At 53.1% G+C, this 19353-nt stretch overlaps 1 protein-coding gene across 1 annotated transcript in view; it reads right to left on the minus strand.

Moving 5' to 3' along the window:
- The window catches only part of DDX31 (DEAD-box helicase 31), a 67014-nt gene that overhangs the window by 10328 nt on the left and 37333 nt on the right, over positions 1–19353 (minus strand). Inside the window, exons 17-19 of the mRNA XM_006918079.3 lie at positions 18495–18576; positions 12444–12555; positions 6797–6965 (exon numbers count right to left, since the gene is read on the minus strand). Coding sequence (XP_006918141.1) covers positions 6797–6965; positions 12444–12555; positions 18495–18576 — 363 coding nt within the window. The remainder of the gene's footprint in view (positions 1–6796; positions 6966–12443; positions 12556–18494; positions 18577–19353) is intronic.

Genomic DNA, 19353 nt, shown 5'->3' on the forward strand with positions numbered 1-19353 from the left:
GCCGCCGGTGGGCGCGACAAGTGAACTCGACCACCGACAAGGAATCGCTGACAGTGGACCCCGAGTGACGACTGTGCAGGGAGTTCTCCACCTCCACAGCTCCCTTCCTGTCCCTTGTCCGTCTGGACGCTTCTCCTTGTACAAATGCCACAAGGAGAAGATCTGGGGTGGACGTCTGGTCTCCCATCCTGTCATGAGGCCAGAAGAATATGCTCGTGACAGTCCACACGGCCTGCCCAGGCTCCATGTTCGCGGATCGCGAGTTCCCCCCAACTCACTCGAACCCACAGACACCCTAGGCCCGACCTCGCCTCCTGGGCCGAGGACGACACCCCATCAGCTTGTTGCGAAGGCCACATTCTTTCAGGTTCCCAGGGCTGGAAGCCGGGTCTCAGTTTTTGAGACTTGGAAGTCAAGTTCACGATCATATCCATCTCACTCTTCGTGGTTTGACTTCCCCGAACAGACACCCCATCAGCTGCTCCGAAGACCACATTCTTTCAGGTTCCCAGGGCTGGAAGCCTGGTCTCGGTTTTTGAGACTTGGAAGTCAAGTTCACGATCACATCCATCTCACTCTTCGTGGTTTGACTTCCCCGAACCAAGGTCTCCTGTAGGGCCCGGGCCAGTGGATTCTCACCCAGCTCCCAGCAGACTCCGAGAGCAGATTTTACTCCCCTGCTCACGAAACGCGCACATCTGTCCGCACGGCCATGACTGGTGGTCCTGTTTCCCTCTGCTCTTCGGGCTGAGGCTGCGTGACCTGACGCTCCCTCCAGACGCCTGCTCGGGCCTCGTCTGGGCGGGGCGGAGACCCCACCCCGAACCGTTCACCTCCAGTTCTGATCCCCAGGCCTCCGCCATCGGTGACGTCAGGGAACAGCAGAGGCTCAGTCCCACGTGGGGACTCTGCTTTGATGCCAAGAGGAAGGTGGTCCCGTGCCTACTCTCCAGGGCAGACTGGCTGGTCAGCGGGACGGGGGCCTCTGAAAGGCAAGCGCCCCACCGACAGGGCTTGTTTGTGGGGTTCACCTCCTTTTCACATCAGAACAATTCCTTTACGCTTTCCTTCCTTCACACTCTTCCTCTCAGAATCAGAGAATGCTTTTGGTCATCACTTATCTGTTCAGAGGTGTTTCCTGAGCATCTCTCACCTCGCGCTGGGGAGGTGCTGAGAAACACCAGATGGTGTCCCCCCCGAGCTACATTCGAGGACACAGACACGAACCACGCTACACACAGCATCGCGGAGGATGTAACCCTGCTCTGGTGGCCGTGTGCGGCCGCGGAGATGGGCGTCGGCCTGGGTCAGAGACGATGTCCTTGCAGAAGTGACGGGGCCCACAGGTGCAGAGTGGGAGGAGAGGCCCGGGCCCACGGCCGCTCGAAGGCCCTGAGGAGGATGAGGCTGCGAGGTCCGCATGGCCGGGCCACGCGGCCTTGGGAGAGCGAGCCACTGTCGCCAGCCTCGATCGTCACGGTAATGAGCCATCACTGAAATTCGGGTTCGAGGCAAGGGCAGGATGAGTGAGGGGTGGAGGCACACGGCCACAGGGGTCCAGAGTCCACAGGACGGACGGGCCGAGAGCGACCAGTCATGAAGACAGGTTTGCGAAGCCAAGGAAAAAGCCGGCTTTGCAGAGGCCAGAGGGGCCCACAGGGCTGAGCTCCGCTGCGGACGGAGCGAGGAGGGAGCCGACGGGCATGTGGGTGGCCGGCAGGGTGGGCCCCAGGGGGCCTTCGATCTCACGTTTGGCCAAACCGTCTTTTTACAGAATAACTGGCACCACGAAATGGAGAACACTTCGCAGTGGGCAGGACTGCAAGTTCGCCTTCAGCTCACTGAGTGACGTCAGGGAGGCTGTCAGCACTGCGCACAGGCCGCAGGCGGGCGCTCCTTTGGCCCCCGGCCGGATGGTCCTACGTCCGGGAATCCTCCGGGTAAGAGACGGACGGTAACACACTGCCTATTCCAGGGACACTTAGGAGCACCAGGCAGCCGGGGGAAGAAGCAACATGATCATTACTGTGGTCACTTACTGACAAGTGCTCCATGCATGTGTGTTCCCGACACCCGACTTCACACGCTTGGGTCTGAGCCCCACGACCACACTGGGAGGCTGCAGCGCCCTCATTTGAAAGGTGAGGGGACTGAGGCACAGAGAGGCGGAGTCGCCTGTCCAAGGGCAAAAGGAAGAGGTGATTTAACCCAGACTCATATGTGCATCACACCCAGACTCCCATCGTCGGCGTTTAGAACCGAGGGGCAGGGGAGACGGCCACCGGGGTGCGAACGACCACGCGACACAGAAACTCCTCCTAGTTAGTTCAGGTATCCAAGCAGCGAAGGTGCAGATCACAGGACGAACATAGCTAAGGTCTTCAAAGGTGACAAAGGCCTAAAACGGAGTGTTGCAAAACCTCTACTTTGAAGTTTGTCGAGAAAGCATTTGTGATTCGGATGAGGAGTCTGGACAGTGTGACCCCGTGAGGGTGTCTACTGCCTGTAGGGAACACCCTCTAGAGCTGTGGGGTACCAGAGGCTCAGGAGAAGCTCTGTGGGGCTCGGCTGTGTGGGGGATCAGATGTGGGGTGCAGGCCCCGGGCACCCCCTTACTACCGTGGTCACGGCTGAGCACTAACCGGGCACACCTGCATCTCGGAAGCACTGAGGGATAAGAGATCCCTAATCTTAGACTGATCCCTAATCTTTACCTGTTTGACAGGAACCATTAGGAAACGCTTTAGCCAGGCTGGTTTGAGAAAATTTATACCACTAAAACTATATCTAAGACTGGTCGACACATCAGATTTTTGTTCTCCTACTAGTTTTAAAAGGAGGGAGCCAAGAACAGGGGAGCAAAATGACTGAGCTGCCGACGAGGGAGATGTCCCGGGCATTTCTAGGCACGGGGGACATCAGAAGGACACAGATGGCAGCAGCTAGGAGTAAGAGCAGCCTTAGGCAGCTACGAACCAAACCATCTGTGGGGAATGGTGTTTTGTAGTCACAGCATATGATTCACAGGAGACAAGGGTGGCGAACGGCAGACTCACTCCTGCATTATTGTCACAGTGACTCCCGGCCCTTCGGGCCCGTCGGTTTCTTTCTGTCTTCTTGAACCATTGTCCACAGAGTGTCGCAGAGGAGATCGTGCCCGCTCGCTCTCCTGGACGTGTTCTGCTCATGTGTGTTATGGCCTAGACAGCCAGCCAGACAGCCATGCCCTGCCGAAGGAGACGACTCTGCCCTCTCGTGGCAGACGTTGCTGGGTCCCAGCTTCTCCTGGGAAGACAGACGTTCTGGAAGGTATGTTACCTTTGCTCCCCGGGTCTGCTGAATCTACGCAGCTTCAAAATCAGAACTTCGTTTCACGGGAGGAAAATGCTGTGTTCCTGACGGGAGTTGCTGAGGGGCCGTTCAATATTTTACCAACAGCACCAGCTCCCTGCGTAAATGCGTGTGCAGTGTTTGGGGTGGGGGCTGTTTTGACAGGTGTCAGAAAAGGTTCTGTGACGATGGCTGTATTTCTGCGAGCGGGGGAAGGTGTTTAGTGTCCCGTTCACATCTGAGGGCTGGCAAGGCGGAGGCCTGGTGATTACGATCTCACTGGGGAACATTAACTACTTATTTTCTTCTCCTTAAAAGTGGTCGAGTAAAGGCACAAAAGCAGAGAGACGTGACTAAAACCCCACCCTGCATGGAAGTACCGGACAGCCCCCCGAGCCGGCCGCCCCCCTGCACCCGAGCGCCGGCTGCACGCCCCATCCGCCGGGCGGCAGGTGAGGCGGGCCTTCACTGAGGGACTGGCGGACTTGGTCTGCGTCACAGTTTGGCAAGTCACGTAGAATTATTCTAGGCATAAATTAAACCGCATAGAATTATTCTAGGCATAAAGCGGAATGCAGAATTATTGGGGGAACCGAGCGCTATTATTTCACCCCCCATACAAGACATAAGGCGCCCATTCTCTTTCTGGACAGATGGGTTTCGGCGGCGCCTCGGCTCAGAACAATCACGGCGGCCGCGGCGCCCTCTCCGCACTTGCGGGTTTAACCGACTTTTCTTTCCAGCCCTCGAAAAGCAGCGACTGGCATTCGCTGCAGCCCCGACCGAGGTGTGGAAAATCTGTCGCGGCTTCTCTGCCGCCTACTCTGACCACAATTATACGGTCCCTGTGCAGATTAGCCGCAAAGTCATTCTTCCTCCAGGAGTGACGAGAGTTTCCCAAATGAAAGGAGGTGGCTACTGTACCCTGGTGCCGTCTGCGCTGGCGAGGCGGGGGCGGGCGGGAGGGTGGAAGGCGTGCGGGGAGACATGCCTTCCGAAGAAGGGCGTAACAACGGGAAAAGTAGCTGTAACAGAGTGGCGACATGGCAAGAACAGTGAGCGGCATTGTCCCGGGCGGAGTAATCCTGTGACACACTGCTGTCACTCACCGCCGGCTCCCTGCCGCGCCCGCCAGACATCAAAGGCTGCCCCATGCCATCTTACATGCTCTTTATCCGCTAATCAGCCCATTCTTCCCCAAATAAAGCCTGTTAAGTCCCCGCTCGCACGGGCACTGTCATCCTGGTGCCCATCTGCTCGCGAGGGCCAGCAGAGCAGGAGGCGGCGGCTTGCCCTCTCCCTAGTGGCTTCTCAAGGTAGGGACAATGCTGGCTGCGAGTGGCCCTCCGACTGCCTCCCTGCCTCCCGCTCTGCTTTCCAGGACCGGAGAAGGGCTGAGGAGCTGCTATCTGGAGTAACACTTGCTAATGAAGTCCCAGTCACGAGGCAGGTCATCTGCAAACAGTAAGGTGTTAGGAGTGCACTTGTTTGAAGGGACAGCAATAAAAAAATCCGTGTTTCTTCACCGATAATTGCCCGGCAGGTAAAGTCCTATCTTCTCAAAAGAGATGGGGACAGGATGGCCAGGCTTCTGGATAACTGGGAGGCCACTCCCAGGCCTGACCGGAGGCCTCATGGTCTGGTCGCATACTGGAAACCGGAGTTAACAGGCACAGACACCAGCTCCCCCAAGTCCAAGGACAGGCACCGCAGCCTCAGTCCTGGCACAGCCACCGCTCCCGGGCAGGTCCGGGGCACTGGCAGAGGGCGGGTGGCGCGGTCTGGCTGCAGCCCACCCAGAACAGGCAGCGTGGCAGCAGGTGGCACTCTGCACCTCTGAACCGCCTGGAAGAAGCCAGGGCTGGTGCGTCTCGGGCTCCTCCGGGCAGCACGCGGGGGAACACCCGCCTCGCAGTCACTGGAGCACCGCCCCACGTGAGAGCTATTCATGTGAGGAAACGATCGAGAATCATAAACATTCCAAGATCGGAATCAGAATCGGGCAAGGCTTTATCCATTACAAAGATCCCTGTAGATGCCAGGCCCCCGGACAGCCAAGCTGGATGCTCTGGAACCACATCGCACCTGGCTTCCAGCTCTGTGTCCTAAGGCGCTTCACCCGAGTGATCTTCAAGGTTCAAAAGGCGCGCTGAGCTACAATAGCTAATTCTGACTCTGAAAACGACCTTCTGAACTCGCTGAACACGTAAATTTCCTTCTCCCTTTTGTAGCTGAGGAAACTGAGGATCGGAGAAGTGAAGCGACAACATGGCTCCAGGATTCACAGCTCACATCAGACTTTGAAGTCCAAGGGCCCGAATGCAAGACCAACGGTCATCTCCCCACACGGGGCGGCCCTTCTCCCTCTCTCATTCTACACCAGACCCTGGGCCCCGACAAGGCCGATGTAGTCAGCACTTGGTGAACGAGCGAGACAAGAACTGCGCTGGGACACGTGGAGGTGTGGCGCCGCCTACAGACTCACCACACGGATGTGGAGGACACGTGGATTTTGGCACTGGGATTAATGTGCGAAAAGGAGGACGTGCAACGAAAAGTCACTAACTATGCAGAGCACTCCGGGTTCAGTGCCCCACACACTTGCTCGATGCGTCCTTCCTGCCCACGTGCTGCGAAAGCGACAGTGGCCGTCGCGCCAAGACCCCCGCGAAAGCTGCTCGCGGGGCCTGCACTGGCCCGGTCCCTGCCAGGGGCGGGCCTGGTGCTGGAACACTGTCTCCGAGCGGATGAAGGAAGGCTCTGACACACTCTGCTGAGGAAATCATCTTGGGAACCCCAGAAAGTGCGAGATGGACTTGGAGCCCAGTGCCCGGCCCGCGGGCGACGCTCCTCGCGCTGACCCCCTCGCTGGGCTCCCCGGCCAGATCTGACCGTGTTGTTACAGGGAGGGGAAAGCTCACCGCGCTCAGCACTGAAGACACATGTCGGCCAGGGAGAGTGATGCGCGGGGCCGGGGGCCAGCCTGTGGGAGACTGAGCTGGGGCTCGGCAGACAGCCCCTCCCATGTCATCCGGAAACAGGATGCCACCGGCGTGAATTTCATGGGACACAGCATTAATCTTTGTACAAGTCCCAGAGCTTCCCAGGGTGACGCTCCTCCTGTGGCAAGTCCAGCGTTTACTCTACTGGTGGGCAGTGAAGACAACCCAACACAGCCTTGCTGCTCCGATGATCCCCACCACACCTGGACCCGACAGGGGACACCGCCGATTTTCTGCCGGAGCCTTATAAACATTGCACTCAGGTACTTTCCCTCTCGTTTCCTCTTATCACATTGAAAGGAATGACAGACACTGATGATCATTTGCCACAAAAATCGAAGACGGCAGTTGACACTGAACGCACGTGGCCGACCACATCATCTACTTCTGCGGATCTGAACAGAGCTCTCCACCCCCACCCGACTTTCAGCCATTTGTCACAGGACAAATTCAGCTCATCTTACCTTTTCGGGGCGGCTTTTTTCTTTTTTACGGCCGAGACGCTAAGATTCTGGGGCGCATCTCTTAGCCCGAAGCTCTTAGCCACGTGCCCAAGGTGCAGCAACCGAACGTGGAAGATGTGCTTCAGCTCTCGGGGGTAGGTGGTGTAGGCACGGATGAAGGACTGCAGGGCTGAAAGGGAAATGAGGGCGTGGGAGGCTGTCAGGACGGGGGAGTGCCCCACGCGCCCCGGCCCAGAGCCCGTCCTGTGCAGCTCACCCCGCCAGGTGACGACGGCACACGACCAGGCAGCGCAACATTCAGCAACAACCTCAATCTATACTTGCTTTTCTTTAATTCCTCAAAAAACAAACAAACCAACAAAAACCCCAGAGGCCCCAATTATCACCTGAATAAACACAATATAATTTCGCACTTTACTGTGTAGCTTGTAATAACCCTAGAGGACAAGGCCCTGTTTTCTTCATTAGCCTTGGGGCCTAGCACAGTACGGGGCACCGAGCAGGCACCTGGTAAATGCTCCCTGTGTAAGTGAATGACAGCGAGCGAGTGAGACGGAGACTTGAGCAGTGTAGGATGTCATTTTCGTATGAAAAATTAAATCATTAGATTAGGAAAAAATTTTATATTAGGAAAAAATTTCCTAATTAAAGTTTACTTTTGAATGATTGATGCATGCAAACATTACGCAATTCAAAGAGTTCGAAGGGCTTTGTGACTGTCCTCACGTTTGTTATGAATGAATGACATTCTTATAAATGCCACCTCCGCCACGAGCCCCGCCCCAGCCCAGAGGAATCACCTGTGCCAGCTCTTCGTGTACTCCTGGGAGCTTAAAACCAAATTCATTCTAAAGTACCCAGGATTGACGGATACGGTGCTTCCTACCCATTCAAAAAAAATGCGTGAGAGGAAATGAAGCAGAACTTTAGAAAGGAGAAAGAAAATTATTAAATTTCTAAAACAGTCCACGAAACCGTTCATCCTTTGAGGACTGCTAACAGTTTCAAGGCGTTTATTGAACATTCTATCTTGAGAGTTCCAGTCTATTTTAAACTTAAGAAAAAGGTCCCTGCTCTGAACCTGGATGCTGGCCACGTGGGTGGCTGTCGCCTGCCTTCCCTCGCATTCCCCGGGGAAAGATTCTCCCGAGGGCGGCTCCCCGTGAATCTCTTGCAATGACCATGAAAACGAGTGTCTGCCCTTTCCTCACGAACAGGGCGGAAGGGACGGCTCTGAAGAGTGTCCCCACACATCGCGGCCTGCTCCGCTTCCCGGCCCTGCTCTCCTGCCGCTGCAGGGGCTGATGGAAGGAGGCACTAAATGCCAGCCTCTCTCGCCCTCGCCCGTTGAGCCACTGGACTGGCAAGTTTGCCCACAGCTTACACGTAATACCCCAGCAGCACCTGGAGATCGGCGTTTATGAACAGTAATAAAAAGTGTCATTTTAGCAGCTCAGATCCTGGAAGGATCCTGGGAATCCATCAAAGCTCTATTTACTGAGCAAAGTGAACTTCTTTTCCCAATCGATGAGAAATAATAACCGAGGCAACTCCCCCACACCCCCTTACATCTGTGCTCGCTCTCCTTTTTAATAACTGGGGACTAGCTGCTTTTGCAAGGAAAATCTGTAGCACTCCAAGTGGTCTGTCCTGACGCCAGGCTCCCAGACAGCCAGCCGCACACGGTCGAGCCCTCGGAGGGAAGCCCCGTATCTACCACGGCCCGGGGGACCCAGGCCTCTCCTCCTCTGCTCCCTTTCCTTCCCCAGTCAGAAACCACGCCAGGCCAAGCCAAACGAACGAAAGAATTTGCACTTTTAAAATCTATTACCCAAAGGCTGGCTCAGGCCTCCTCATTCACCCCTCTCCTCTGCTGGGGCAGACCAGCCCCTCGCTTCAGCCTCATCTCCACACTGCCCCTAAGACCCAAGGATGGAGAGCCTCTGTCCCTGGGGACGCAGCTGCCCAGCGCCCAGCTTTACAGGGATCATGAGTTTGCCAAGAACGGGCGAGGTGTTTTCTCCCTCGATGACTGGTCGGGCAGCATTTTGCGCTGCGTATTTTTACTAAACCTGCTTGTCCTCAAGGGTCCCGTGTCACAGGGGATGGCGACCTTGGTCGTCCCCGTACCCTCCCATGGACACCCACGTTTGGGTGATGCAGAGAAGCAGGAATTTCAGATGCGGCAGCAGCTGTCTGCAGGACCTTCCGAGGGGCAGAAGTGGCTCGTGCTGGCAGTGTCAGGAACGTGCAGAAGGAACAGGGGCCGAGGGGCCAAGACAAGCGGAAAGCGGAGAAGCAACGAAAGCGGACGCTTATTTGGGGCGACGGGCGGAGCTGCGGCCAGTTCGAGGGAGCGCGCCGCAGCCGCTCGTGTCTATTTCCGAGCCAGAAGGTAGATGAATGAAGGGAAATCTATTTTTAATTAGATTTAAAATTAAAGTCAAATTTATTCTTGGGCATCTGAGCGGGAATAGCGGCACCCTACGGACAGTGCTTAGGATCGAGGAGGGAGAAAGAACTCCAGCACCAAAGGGGCAGACACCCCTGCTCGTCCCAGCCCCGCCCGCCCCCGAAGAGCCACGTCTGTCCAGAGTAAAGGGACATGCGTCCTCCAACCTGACACGTCTCGACAGTGACAACTACCCGAAGGAAGTGGGACAGGAGGTGGCTCGTTATCATTCTCTCAGAGACAAAGCGTTGGGCCCAGGGCCCGGCCTGTCTTTCGTCGCACTGAGGGCAGAGGGCTGACTTGTCACCAGTGGTCTGGGCTTTCTCGACTCTGAGAAGCATCCTTTCCAAGCCAGGCATAGCTCCCTCCCACGCGTGTAGCCCCGGCTCTTTGGGGGGATGTGATGTGGACAGGCGCAAACCTCAGGAGAGGTCTTTGCAGGTGAAAGACCCCACTTTCTAAAATTTTTGTTCAAAGCTGTGTTACCACGATTTTTTACCACTTGAATCTCTGGCAAGAAATGAGAGAAGAAAGGAGAAGCAGCTCCTGGAAACTGACAACAATTAAGCGATGGTCATCGACAACGACGGGGTCAGAAAACGCTAAAGAAAAACAAACGCACGCTTGGCCCAGTTTCCGACTAGTTTTCTGCCATAAAGGCAAAAACCAGCTGCTCTGTTAATTATTCATGAGGTGGGTTCTGAACTGGCATAAAAGGGAGGCAAGTCAGTAGTGGAAGATTTGCATATGCGAAAGCTGAAACGCAAAAGATACGATCCGCTTATGGGGTGGAGTCGCTGTCCCAAAGTTGTTTATAGTGACAACTGTGTGTATGTTCCCCCCAAGGCCCCCAGAACATGCAATCCTAAGAAACAGGAGAGAAATGAAGAGTTAAAGAACTGACGTCTACAGTGGGTGGCTGAGAACCACCACGGGCGGTTGGTCCCCGGCCACCATCGATCTGGCGTGGACATCGGCGAGCAGTTAAGAACAAGGGTACATCATTTCCTTCTCGGCGTGAGGCTGTTCGGAGTGGCCCCGCTCCAACCTTTAAAAAGAGGACAAGCGCCTCTGCTTGTTTCTCTATTACCAAGTTCAGTGATGAGGATGAGAGAAAGCACCAAACCACATCCTCGAAGGAGGAGCTACTGTCAGCAGCAACCAGAATGTCTGAAATACTGCTGCACCGAAGCCAAGACGATGGCGCGGCTCTGATTTATTCTTTTTCGTGGCAACTTTGTTATTAATCCTGCGATCCCGCAGCACGGCACCTAGTTACGCACCGCGTCGCGCCGCAAGCTGAGTCTGCCTAACTCTCAACAAATGACCGAACCCTGCAAAGCTGTGCTGTGACAAATATTCTATTCCTCTTGGGAGACGTGTTCCAGCACTTTCGAAAGGTAGGTGCTGAGGAAAACCCTTAGGAACTGCTGAGTTCACCTTAGGGAAGCACTAGGATTTCATTTAGACTATCGCCGACCCCTGTCCAGAAGGGCACACGCTCATCACGCGCTGGCGGTTACGGGGCAAGTGCTGGGGCTTCTCTTTCACCTCGGACAGTTCCTTCCGACTTGTCCCTGTGTGTGGCAACAACCAAGGACTGCCTTCGCAGAGGGCCACAGTGCACGACAGGCACGGAGACATACTGGCTGACGACCCGTGTTTACTGTCTAGTTCCCGATGACCACGATGGCCCCGTCGCCATCACCAGCCCCCTGGCCTGCACCCTTGCCCCGTGTCCGTTCTCATACAGCAGCTGGTGACCTTTTCAAGCCTCTGTCAGACCACTCGTCTCCGCTCCAAGCCCGTCCATGGCTCCCCTTTCGCTCAGGGTAACCTGTCTCGACAGGCTCCGCGAGGCCATCCGACGTGACCCGCCTCTGCCGAGCCCCCGCTTCCCGCACGCTGCCTTCCGCGTCCTGTTCCCACTTCCTGGAGGGCCCTCTGCCGCAGCCATGTGCCTGATCCCTCTGTGGGCTTTTGCTCAAGTGTCACCTTCACAACAGGGCCCCCCCGACCCTCTATATAAAATGCTCTCCTCCCTGTCACCCACTGCATCTCCCTACCCCGCCCTATTTTTTTAGTTCTGATCACTGTGAACAGACTAATTTATATACAATTTATTTATCATTTGTTATGCTCACTGTCTGCCCCTCAAATCAGAATGTTAGAAACGTGAAGATTTTTATCTGTTTGACCTCTGATGTATCCCAGGCACCCAGAATAATGTCCAATTCAATATATTATTTGTTAAATGATCTAAAAAAAATTTCAAATCGTAAAAAAAAGATGCTATAGCGTTCAGACACAGTACACCCTTATTTAACGCTGGGGAGAAGTTCTGCGACTTTAAGCAAAGCCACACACAACGAAAACAGTTTTAGCATGGCCTGATCCAGACAAGAGCTAAGTTCCTGTGGCTTCTCGACGTTGTGAAATGATGTGGGACGCAGTGACCCTCTCTGAGGACCTGCTGTGTTGCTGAGCCGGCCAGCCACTCGTCTCAGAGCAGCAGGCAACTCCCAGCAAGGACTGTGGGCCTCCTGACATGTCTGAAGTCTCATGAGCACGCACGACACTGTCCCCAGTGGAGACACACTGTGCTCCGATGTAAACTCGCCCCACCCTCCACGCCCTGCACCTAGTGCTTGGTCATCCCAGGAGACAACTTACCCTGTAAAGGGTCTGGACACTAAGTTGACACCTAAGCCTCTCCTAAAGGTCCTAGGGCCTGGGTGCAGGGTCTACGCCCCGCCTCAGCACGGTTCCTCCTCGTTTTCCTCTGTGCCGCCGGCCAGGAGACCTGCTCGGGTCCATTATCCCCAGCCCTCACCCATCTCTGATTCTCTCTCTACACTACGTCCGCTGACGTGCCCATCTCTATCTAGTTTTCGAAAAAAGGGAAAAATGGTCCCTAAGTTCCATGTTGCCGGGTCACAGCCCTAGTCCTGACTTAAGCCCAGATAAAGCCTCATTTGTGCAAAACATGGGGAAGGATGAAATTAACATTTAACATCGCTTTAAAGCCTTCCGCGCCTGCCTCCAAACCCTGCAGAATTAGGGAGATCGAAGGCTTTTGCTGGTGAGTGGAGACCCCTGGTTGGCCTGTCCACCCGTCTGGGGTGTGTGGGTGGTGGCCGGGATGACACTCCCTGCTGGACCACCCGTCCACAGTCACCTAAGAAACTGACCGACCTTTCTTTGCCCAGGAGACCGTCTGCTCACTGGAGTGCACGTAATCTTCAAACACCGTCTGCAAGACCGTGGCTCGCTCTCGGATCCCCTGGGGGCTCAAGGCACGGGGTTTCTGGGAGGGTGACGGAAGGATTAAAGGAGAGACAGAGTCAGAGTCAGGAATAATGAAGCAGTTTATCACAGATTTAATAACAGTAAAACCACACAGTAACCACCCAGGGGCCAGCGAGGGTAATCCCTTCAATATTACCGGGGAAAAAGGGAGCGATAAAGATGCTCGAGCCAAGCAGAGAGGATAGGATGGCTTTGTGAGGGAGCAGATCAGGTCTGTTTATCCGCTTATTTACTTACTCTTCCTCCTGGCCTCTTCTCACTCACGTACAAAATCAAAGTTCATTAGAGACACTTAGGAATTTTCCAAGTCCGTTCAGAACATTATTGGACCTACTGTTCAGATGCATCCTGTGTCTCCTATGTAGGCCTGGAACCTTCTCCCTTCCCTGACACTCGCGATGGGACACTGGCAGTTACTGTTTAAGAGCATCCCCTGGTGACCTGCCTAAAATCCAGCCCAGCCTTGAACTTCAGAGCATGCTTCCTCATTCGCAGGGAGGTTCGGACTTTCAGTTTCGGATTCCTCCTCTCGGCCCAGAATCCCTGTGCTGAGTTCGCAAGGCCCTAGTAGAAGCTGGCTGTTCCAGCAATACACATTTGGGAAGACTGCCTGGGCCCTCCCCAGCAAACCGTCCCGCTGTGAGAAGTGACATTTGTATGCACGAAGGACCCTGAGGATGGGAAACGTTAATAAAAAATGACTTCCTTTCCATCCTGTAACCATCTCAGAGACTTCTTTTCTTTACATCCCGCTAAAAACGAGTGATTTTGTTTCCTGGATTTAATGGAACGTGACTGCTTTCTAGTGAATGTGTAACTGACATGCAAAAGACACAGATTCTCCAACCCAACTTGGCTAATATGTCGACTCTTTGAATGGGTGCTCTGAAGCTTTTGCCCACCCACTCCCCCAAAACCCCAAGTAGGTCCCCAGGGGGAACAAAAACAACAGTGAGGCCCAGTCCATGCGCCTTTCACCCCCGCAGAGGACGGGGTGCGTGCTTGTGTCTGGCGGAGCGTGTCGGCCCAGACACGGAGTCGACCTGCCCGAGAGACAAAGCGGGGGAGAAGCAAACGGTCGACATTCATCTCTGTATTAATAGAGACTTAACAAGCTGAGGATGTTTTTAGTTTAGTCAAATCACTCCTGCTACCTGCTTGGCTGATGACAGTCTGGCTGATTTCACAGTACACGGTCCCCCTCAGGGTCTGAGCCACTCAAATGTCAAGAGAAAAGTCACCAGGAGCTGAGTTACGAAAGTGGACATTTGCTGTTGTCATTAACAAGGATTTTTTTAGCCTCTTAACTGCTGCGAAATGCAAACTTTTTTTTTGCTGCCCTCCTTTCGTTAAGCCACCTCAGCGGCACAACTGTCACCTTTCCTGGAGGTTTTTTTTTTTTAATATGAATGTGAAATTAGCGAGGATGCCCTTTCCCCTGGCGGACAGAATCCTCTGTTATTAAAAAGTAAAGCACTTTAATAATGAAAACTTTTTCCTCTTTTTCCCATGTTTTAACTGTTTAAAATTAATGAGAAGGGCAGAATGGTTGTCAAAGCGATATTGAAAGCGGGCAGCCAGGACCGAATAAGCACAAAAATCCCTCTAGAGTGTTAAATAAACAGAGCTCCAGCCCTCTCGAATCCCTCTGTTGGTTATTGTATACATTCTGTAACAGCTCTCAGAATAGATCTGAGAGCCAGGGAGGCAGAGAGGTTTCAGAATTCCAATAAAGGCCTCAAATTAAAGACAGCCTGGTGCGAATTCCAGGAGAAAATTAAAGAGACCTCAAGCTTAAGTGACAGGTGACTTGCTTCTGTGTCACAACTGTCAGGGGATTTAGTGATAATATGGCAATATATTACAAAGGGCTTTTCTTATTCCCCCCTTTAGGTTTCAAAATGAGGCATCTTTTCTTCCCAGCCAAAAAAAAAAAAAATTACATATACACACATACATATAAAATGTGAGTGTGTATACAAGCGAAATATGTAGAAAAAGGTGTTAAAACTAGGTTCGCGTGTCTGCAATGATGAGGTCAGTTTTAGTAAAAATATGAGAAAAAGTTAATGACAGAAAACATAGGAAAAAGCGTGTCTTAGTCTCCCCACTCCCGCTTCCCGAAACTCTTTATTTTAAAATTGCCCCTCTTGAGAGCGAATGAGGAATTTTTCAGTTGTCTTCAGAGGACAGTCTAAATTTAAACTGAAGACAGAGGGGGCAGAGTTACACGGCACCAGCTCAGCCCCAGACAGGTAAACTGCTCCCATAATGAGGGGGTCAAGGCCCGGAGGGCACGCCAACCCCCTGCAGGACTGGCTCGCACCCCTCAAAGACACGGAGATTCAGCACTGGTTAATGAAGCCAGCTTGGAACCAGAGGGCCACGGGCAGTGAGAAAAATACATTTCATCAGTCTGTGCAGTCAACATCCTTTGTCTCTAAGACCCTACTGATCTTAGATCACAAAGAACTAAGCTAGGGGCTAGTGATCTCATTTTAATTTTAATGTTTCGCAATGCCGGTGACGGTTTTTTGTTAGGATAAGTTTCCTGGCATATTTTAAGGACAAAAGAATTGACAGGAAAAACATGTCTGGGTGTGTGTGTACCCCGAAGATAAAAATTTCACACCTATCAAGTAGCAGCAGATGAGTTTAAGGTAACTACCCCGGATTTTGTTGTCAAGTTTTAAGCAGTAGCAGTGATGGGGGAGAAAGGCTTTTTTTGGGGGGGGCGGGGACGAAGCACGTGTCTTGGTATCGCTAACTTCTAAGGTATTTTAAAACTAAATGAAAAGATTTCGTTTTAATCACTTTGTTGCCAAGCTGAGTTTCACTCCCACAGTCCCTAGAACCTTCTGAGCGCTTTCCAGTAAAAGTTGAAAGATCAAATTTATTCTCTTTGTAGGTGGGTGAACATTCACACACCCAGGCGTAGCTATGTATATTTTATATACCTAAATATGAAATATACATTTTACAGATGCTTCACTAGCTTGCTTTCTGTTCACAGAAACCCAAAAACGTATGTGCCAAAGGGACATTTACGGTGGACTTTCACCAAGCTGGCTGAGGAGGGACAGCATAATGAGCTGTCTGGCGGTACGTGTGAAAGGCCTCCCCACTCCGCCCACACTTGGTGCCTGCGTTAGAGAGCTGCCCAAATTGGGGACAGCGAATCACACTGCACTCCGTGTGGGACACAGAACTGAAGACTGTAGCCAGTGTCTACTTCACGCCTTCCACTATCCACGTGGGGCACGCACAGAAAGCGACTTCCCGGGCTGTATAATTACATGTCGATTTAGTTTAGGTTTTCTTTGTCCTCTGAGTTAAAGTTAAGTCTGGTCTGAGTCAGGTTTTCATCACCGTGACGTGTAGAACCTACTGTGATTAATTTAGCTTTCTAAGTTATCCAGATGTTTCGGAGTCAGTGAAAGCCCGCCCTTGATTAGCGTTTTTTCTTTTTTAAAACCAGAGATCACCAAACCTTAAAGATATGAAAACATTCCATTCATCCGCATCCATCGAGGCCCGAAAGTGTGCAGAGCACATCACGCCTCCTTCCACCTACACCTCACACAACCCTACAAGGTGGGTACTCTCGCTCTCCACATTTACAGATGGGGAAACTGAGGCTGGGTGAAGACAATCGGCCCACGGCCCACACTACCGGCTGTGAAGCAAGGACTCAAACCCAAGTCTGTGTGACCCTAGGCCCCTCACCACGAGCTGTGACGGCCCCTCCAGCCTCAAAGAGTCTTCAGGCCTGGCCTCCAGCCAAGGCGAGGCCTCCGCGGGCAGAGACATAGTCTGCAGCTGCTCTGCTCCTTCTCCAGGGGACCGTCCCTCATGGGCGCTCCACACTCGCCACCCCCCGGGACTGTGCAGTGCACACTGCGACCCGCGCTCACGGGATAAACGCCGACTCCGAAGCCGGCCCAGAAGCAGCACAAGCACAGGCTTGATTTGATCAAACCTTTACTGTCTCATTTTGTAACCTTACGGCTTGCTCTTGCGTCTGGAGACCAGACAGGTCCCACTTATGGTGACACAGCAAAAGGCACTGGGCTTCACGTTGGGGAGTCTGGACTCTAACTGGTACCAACTGATGAGAATAATGATTACCAACAACAACAGCAAAATGCCCTTTGGTACCTGCGTTGGGGCTTCGGGTTATTTCTTACTCAGCCCTCCAGTGTCCTTGTAGAAAAATGCTATTATTATTGACTCGATTTTGCACGTGAAGAAACTGAGGCCGAGGAAGGCCCAGGACTTGCTCAAAGTCCCACGGCTGGGAAGTGAGGTTCGGAGTCTGACCCAGAGGCCACGCTCCTAACCGCTCTGCTACACGGCCCCCTCACACGGTCCCCAGGGGCTCCTGCCTATCCCACACACCTGTCCTGGGCCATAACGAAGCACCTGTGGGAACACTAAAAAAAAACCCCAACTAGAATTTGCAATCGCCTCACGAAAATGAACTGATGTGCGCCAAGACCAAGGAGTGTCTGCTTCGTTACTGGTCGATTCCCTCGACAAGAAACTGTTTACAAGGCCGGCCCAAAGTCCGAGACGGCTGGGATGTTTTACGTGAAATATCGCTTAAAATAACTTGTTGATCGACTAAGCCTTTAATCGCTTTCCTGACTCACAAGGAACTCTGCTGTGATACCATTTATTGACCACCATTCAGCTCTATGAAAACGGCTGAAATTACCTAATTTAAAAAGCAACGCAGTTCCGTTTTCTTGGTTTAGTTAACGCTAACGGGCGCACGGGTGTACAGCGAAGCGCATGCGCTGAGGCCGGCTTGCCTGCTGCCACACCCCAGGAGGGTGAAGGATGGTCAGGGTGCCCCGGTGCCCTCCTTCACCTCTGCGGCCTCAGTTTCCCCATCTACAGAGTGGGACAGTGACATCCACCTTCCAGGGTTGCTGCAAGGTTAAACGGGATGGAGCACGTGAAGGGCTCAGCACAGTCCCGGGCCCAGGACACACACGGAGGCGATCATTTGATCATTTCCTCTTTTTCTCAGACCGGTTTCTTTACGTGCTCTCTGGAAGAGAACTTAAGTCAGGATCCGTCAGACGGAGTCCCTGCCGCAGGGAGAACGTCGACCCAAAGACACGTGCTAATGGATAAAGAAACGCTTAAGCTTGCTCTCTTTGGCTCTGATTTTCCAATCTATCCTCAGGCATATAAAAACAAATGTAAAACATTCAAATAATATTTCACAGACAAAATTACGTATAGCGACATCGCTCACACATGCACGCACACACATGCATGCATGCACACACACGCTCGCCCACACACACACGTGACATGCTGAGTAGCATGTTGGGCTGGGTGGGGAAATGACCACAAGCAGGAAAAAGCCTCGGACAGGAGGCAGGAGAGGGTGCTCGGGGCTGTGAGCAACCGCTCCGGTGCCCCGCAGGAACCGCACAGGGAATAAAAATTCTTCTTAATGATCTCGACTTTACTCTTCCCCTGTGTATAGCACACATTCAAAATGGGTGCGCTAAGCGTGTCTGAAAAGACACACAGAGATACTTATTTTTCATGCTCTCTTGGGTGGACGGTCTAGTCAGCTGTCCTTGGTGATCGTCTGGAGAGGGACCACCACGGGTGAGCCAGTACCACTGCATCCAATGCTTTCTGGCCTTGGATGAGACCTCCATTCTGGGAAGCCTGCTGCCGCCTGGCAGGCCTCCAGGATGGACTGTAGCCCGTTAACTGAATGAGACCAGCAAACACGCCCAGGAGCGAAGAAAAGAAAACACACAACCAGATTTGGCCTCGCCTAACGCTCGTGGTCCTCAGATACACGTGTTACTTGATGACAAACAACTGCCCTGTAACAGGGCCCCCACTACCCAGACCGGAGGCGGGTCGTGTCTGCCAGCAGCGGGCACAGCGAATAACCAAACTCACCTGCTTTCCCCACTGCTTCCCCGGAAAACAATCATCCCTTGTCAGAACAGACAAAATATCTTCCATCTTAATCTCGGAAACACTGTAAAAGGAAACGCAGAGCAAGGTCAACTTTTCATTCTTTTCAAAAATATCCAGGCTCTTGATACATAAAACTGGCCTATTCTCAAGCAAGATCTAAAGCAGAAGCTACACTTTCACAGGAGAGGGACTATTCTCTAAACCTCTAGCAATGTGGAAGGAAGGGGACCTTTCTGATATTACAGGGACAGATGGGGTAAGAGTCCCGATGACCTCCTTTCTCCCTGATGCATTTTAAATGGGCTACACTCCTAATTTCCTTTATAGGGCCCACATCCTTATTTCTTAATAAATCTCTGCTAGTAAATAAGTAAGCCTAGTAATGGATACATTACCTTGACTTGAGCAGAAGATGATAAAATAAGCATTTCAGATAGTCCCTTCTGGTTTATACTTTAAAAAAAAACAAGAAAGGCGCTGAAGATCCCTGACTGATGGGGCAAACGCCGGTGACGGCTGCCACGCGGCCGGCGCCTGCGGCCTGCAGTGCGCCAGCTCTGTAGCAACGGACCCCGAAGGCCTCCCCCGCGCGTGCCTCTCCACCGTGAAGCGGTGAGGGCGAAGCATTCCGATGGACCTAGAACTGTGTGCTGACGGCTGAAAGCAGAATTCGGGCTTCAGTCACGACCAGAAGCCGTCAGGAGCCAGCACGGAACCCGCCCACCTGCCCGGCGGTGGACTCCACGAAGCTGGCAGCTCACGGCTGCACGCGAAGGTGGAAGCGCCGGACCACGTGTCAGAGACCAAGGGAACAGGAGAGGCTGAAAACACACTTCCG

This window comes from Pteropus alecto, unplaced genomic scaffold, assembly GCF_000325575.1.
Source record: "Pteropus alecto unplaced genomic scaffold, ASM32557v1 scaffold67, whole genome shotgun sequence".
NCBI lineage: Eukaryota > Metazoa > Chordata > Mammalia > Chiroptera > Pteropodidae > Pteropus > Pteropus alecto.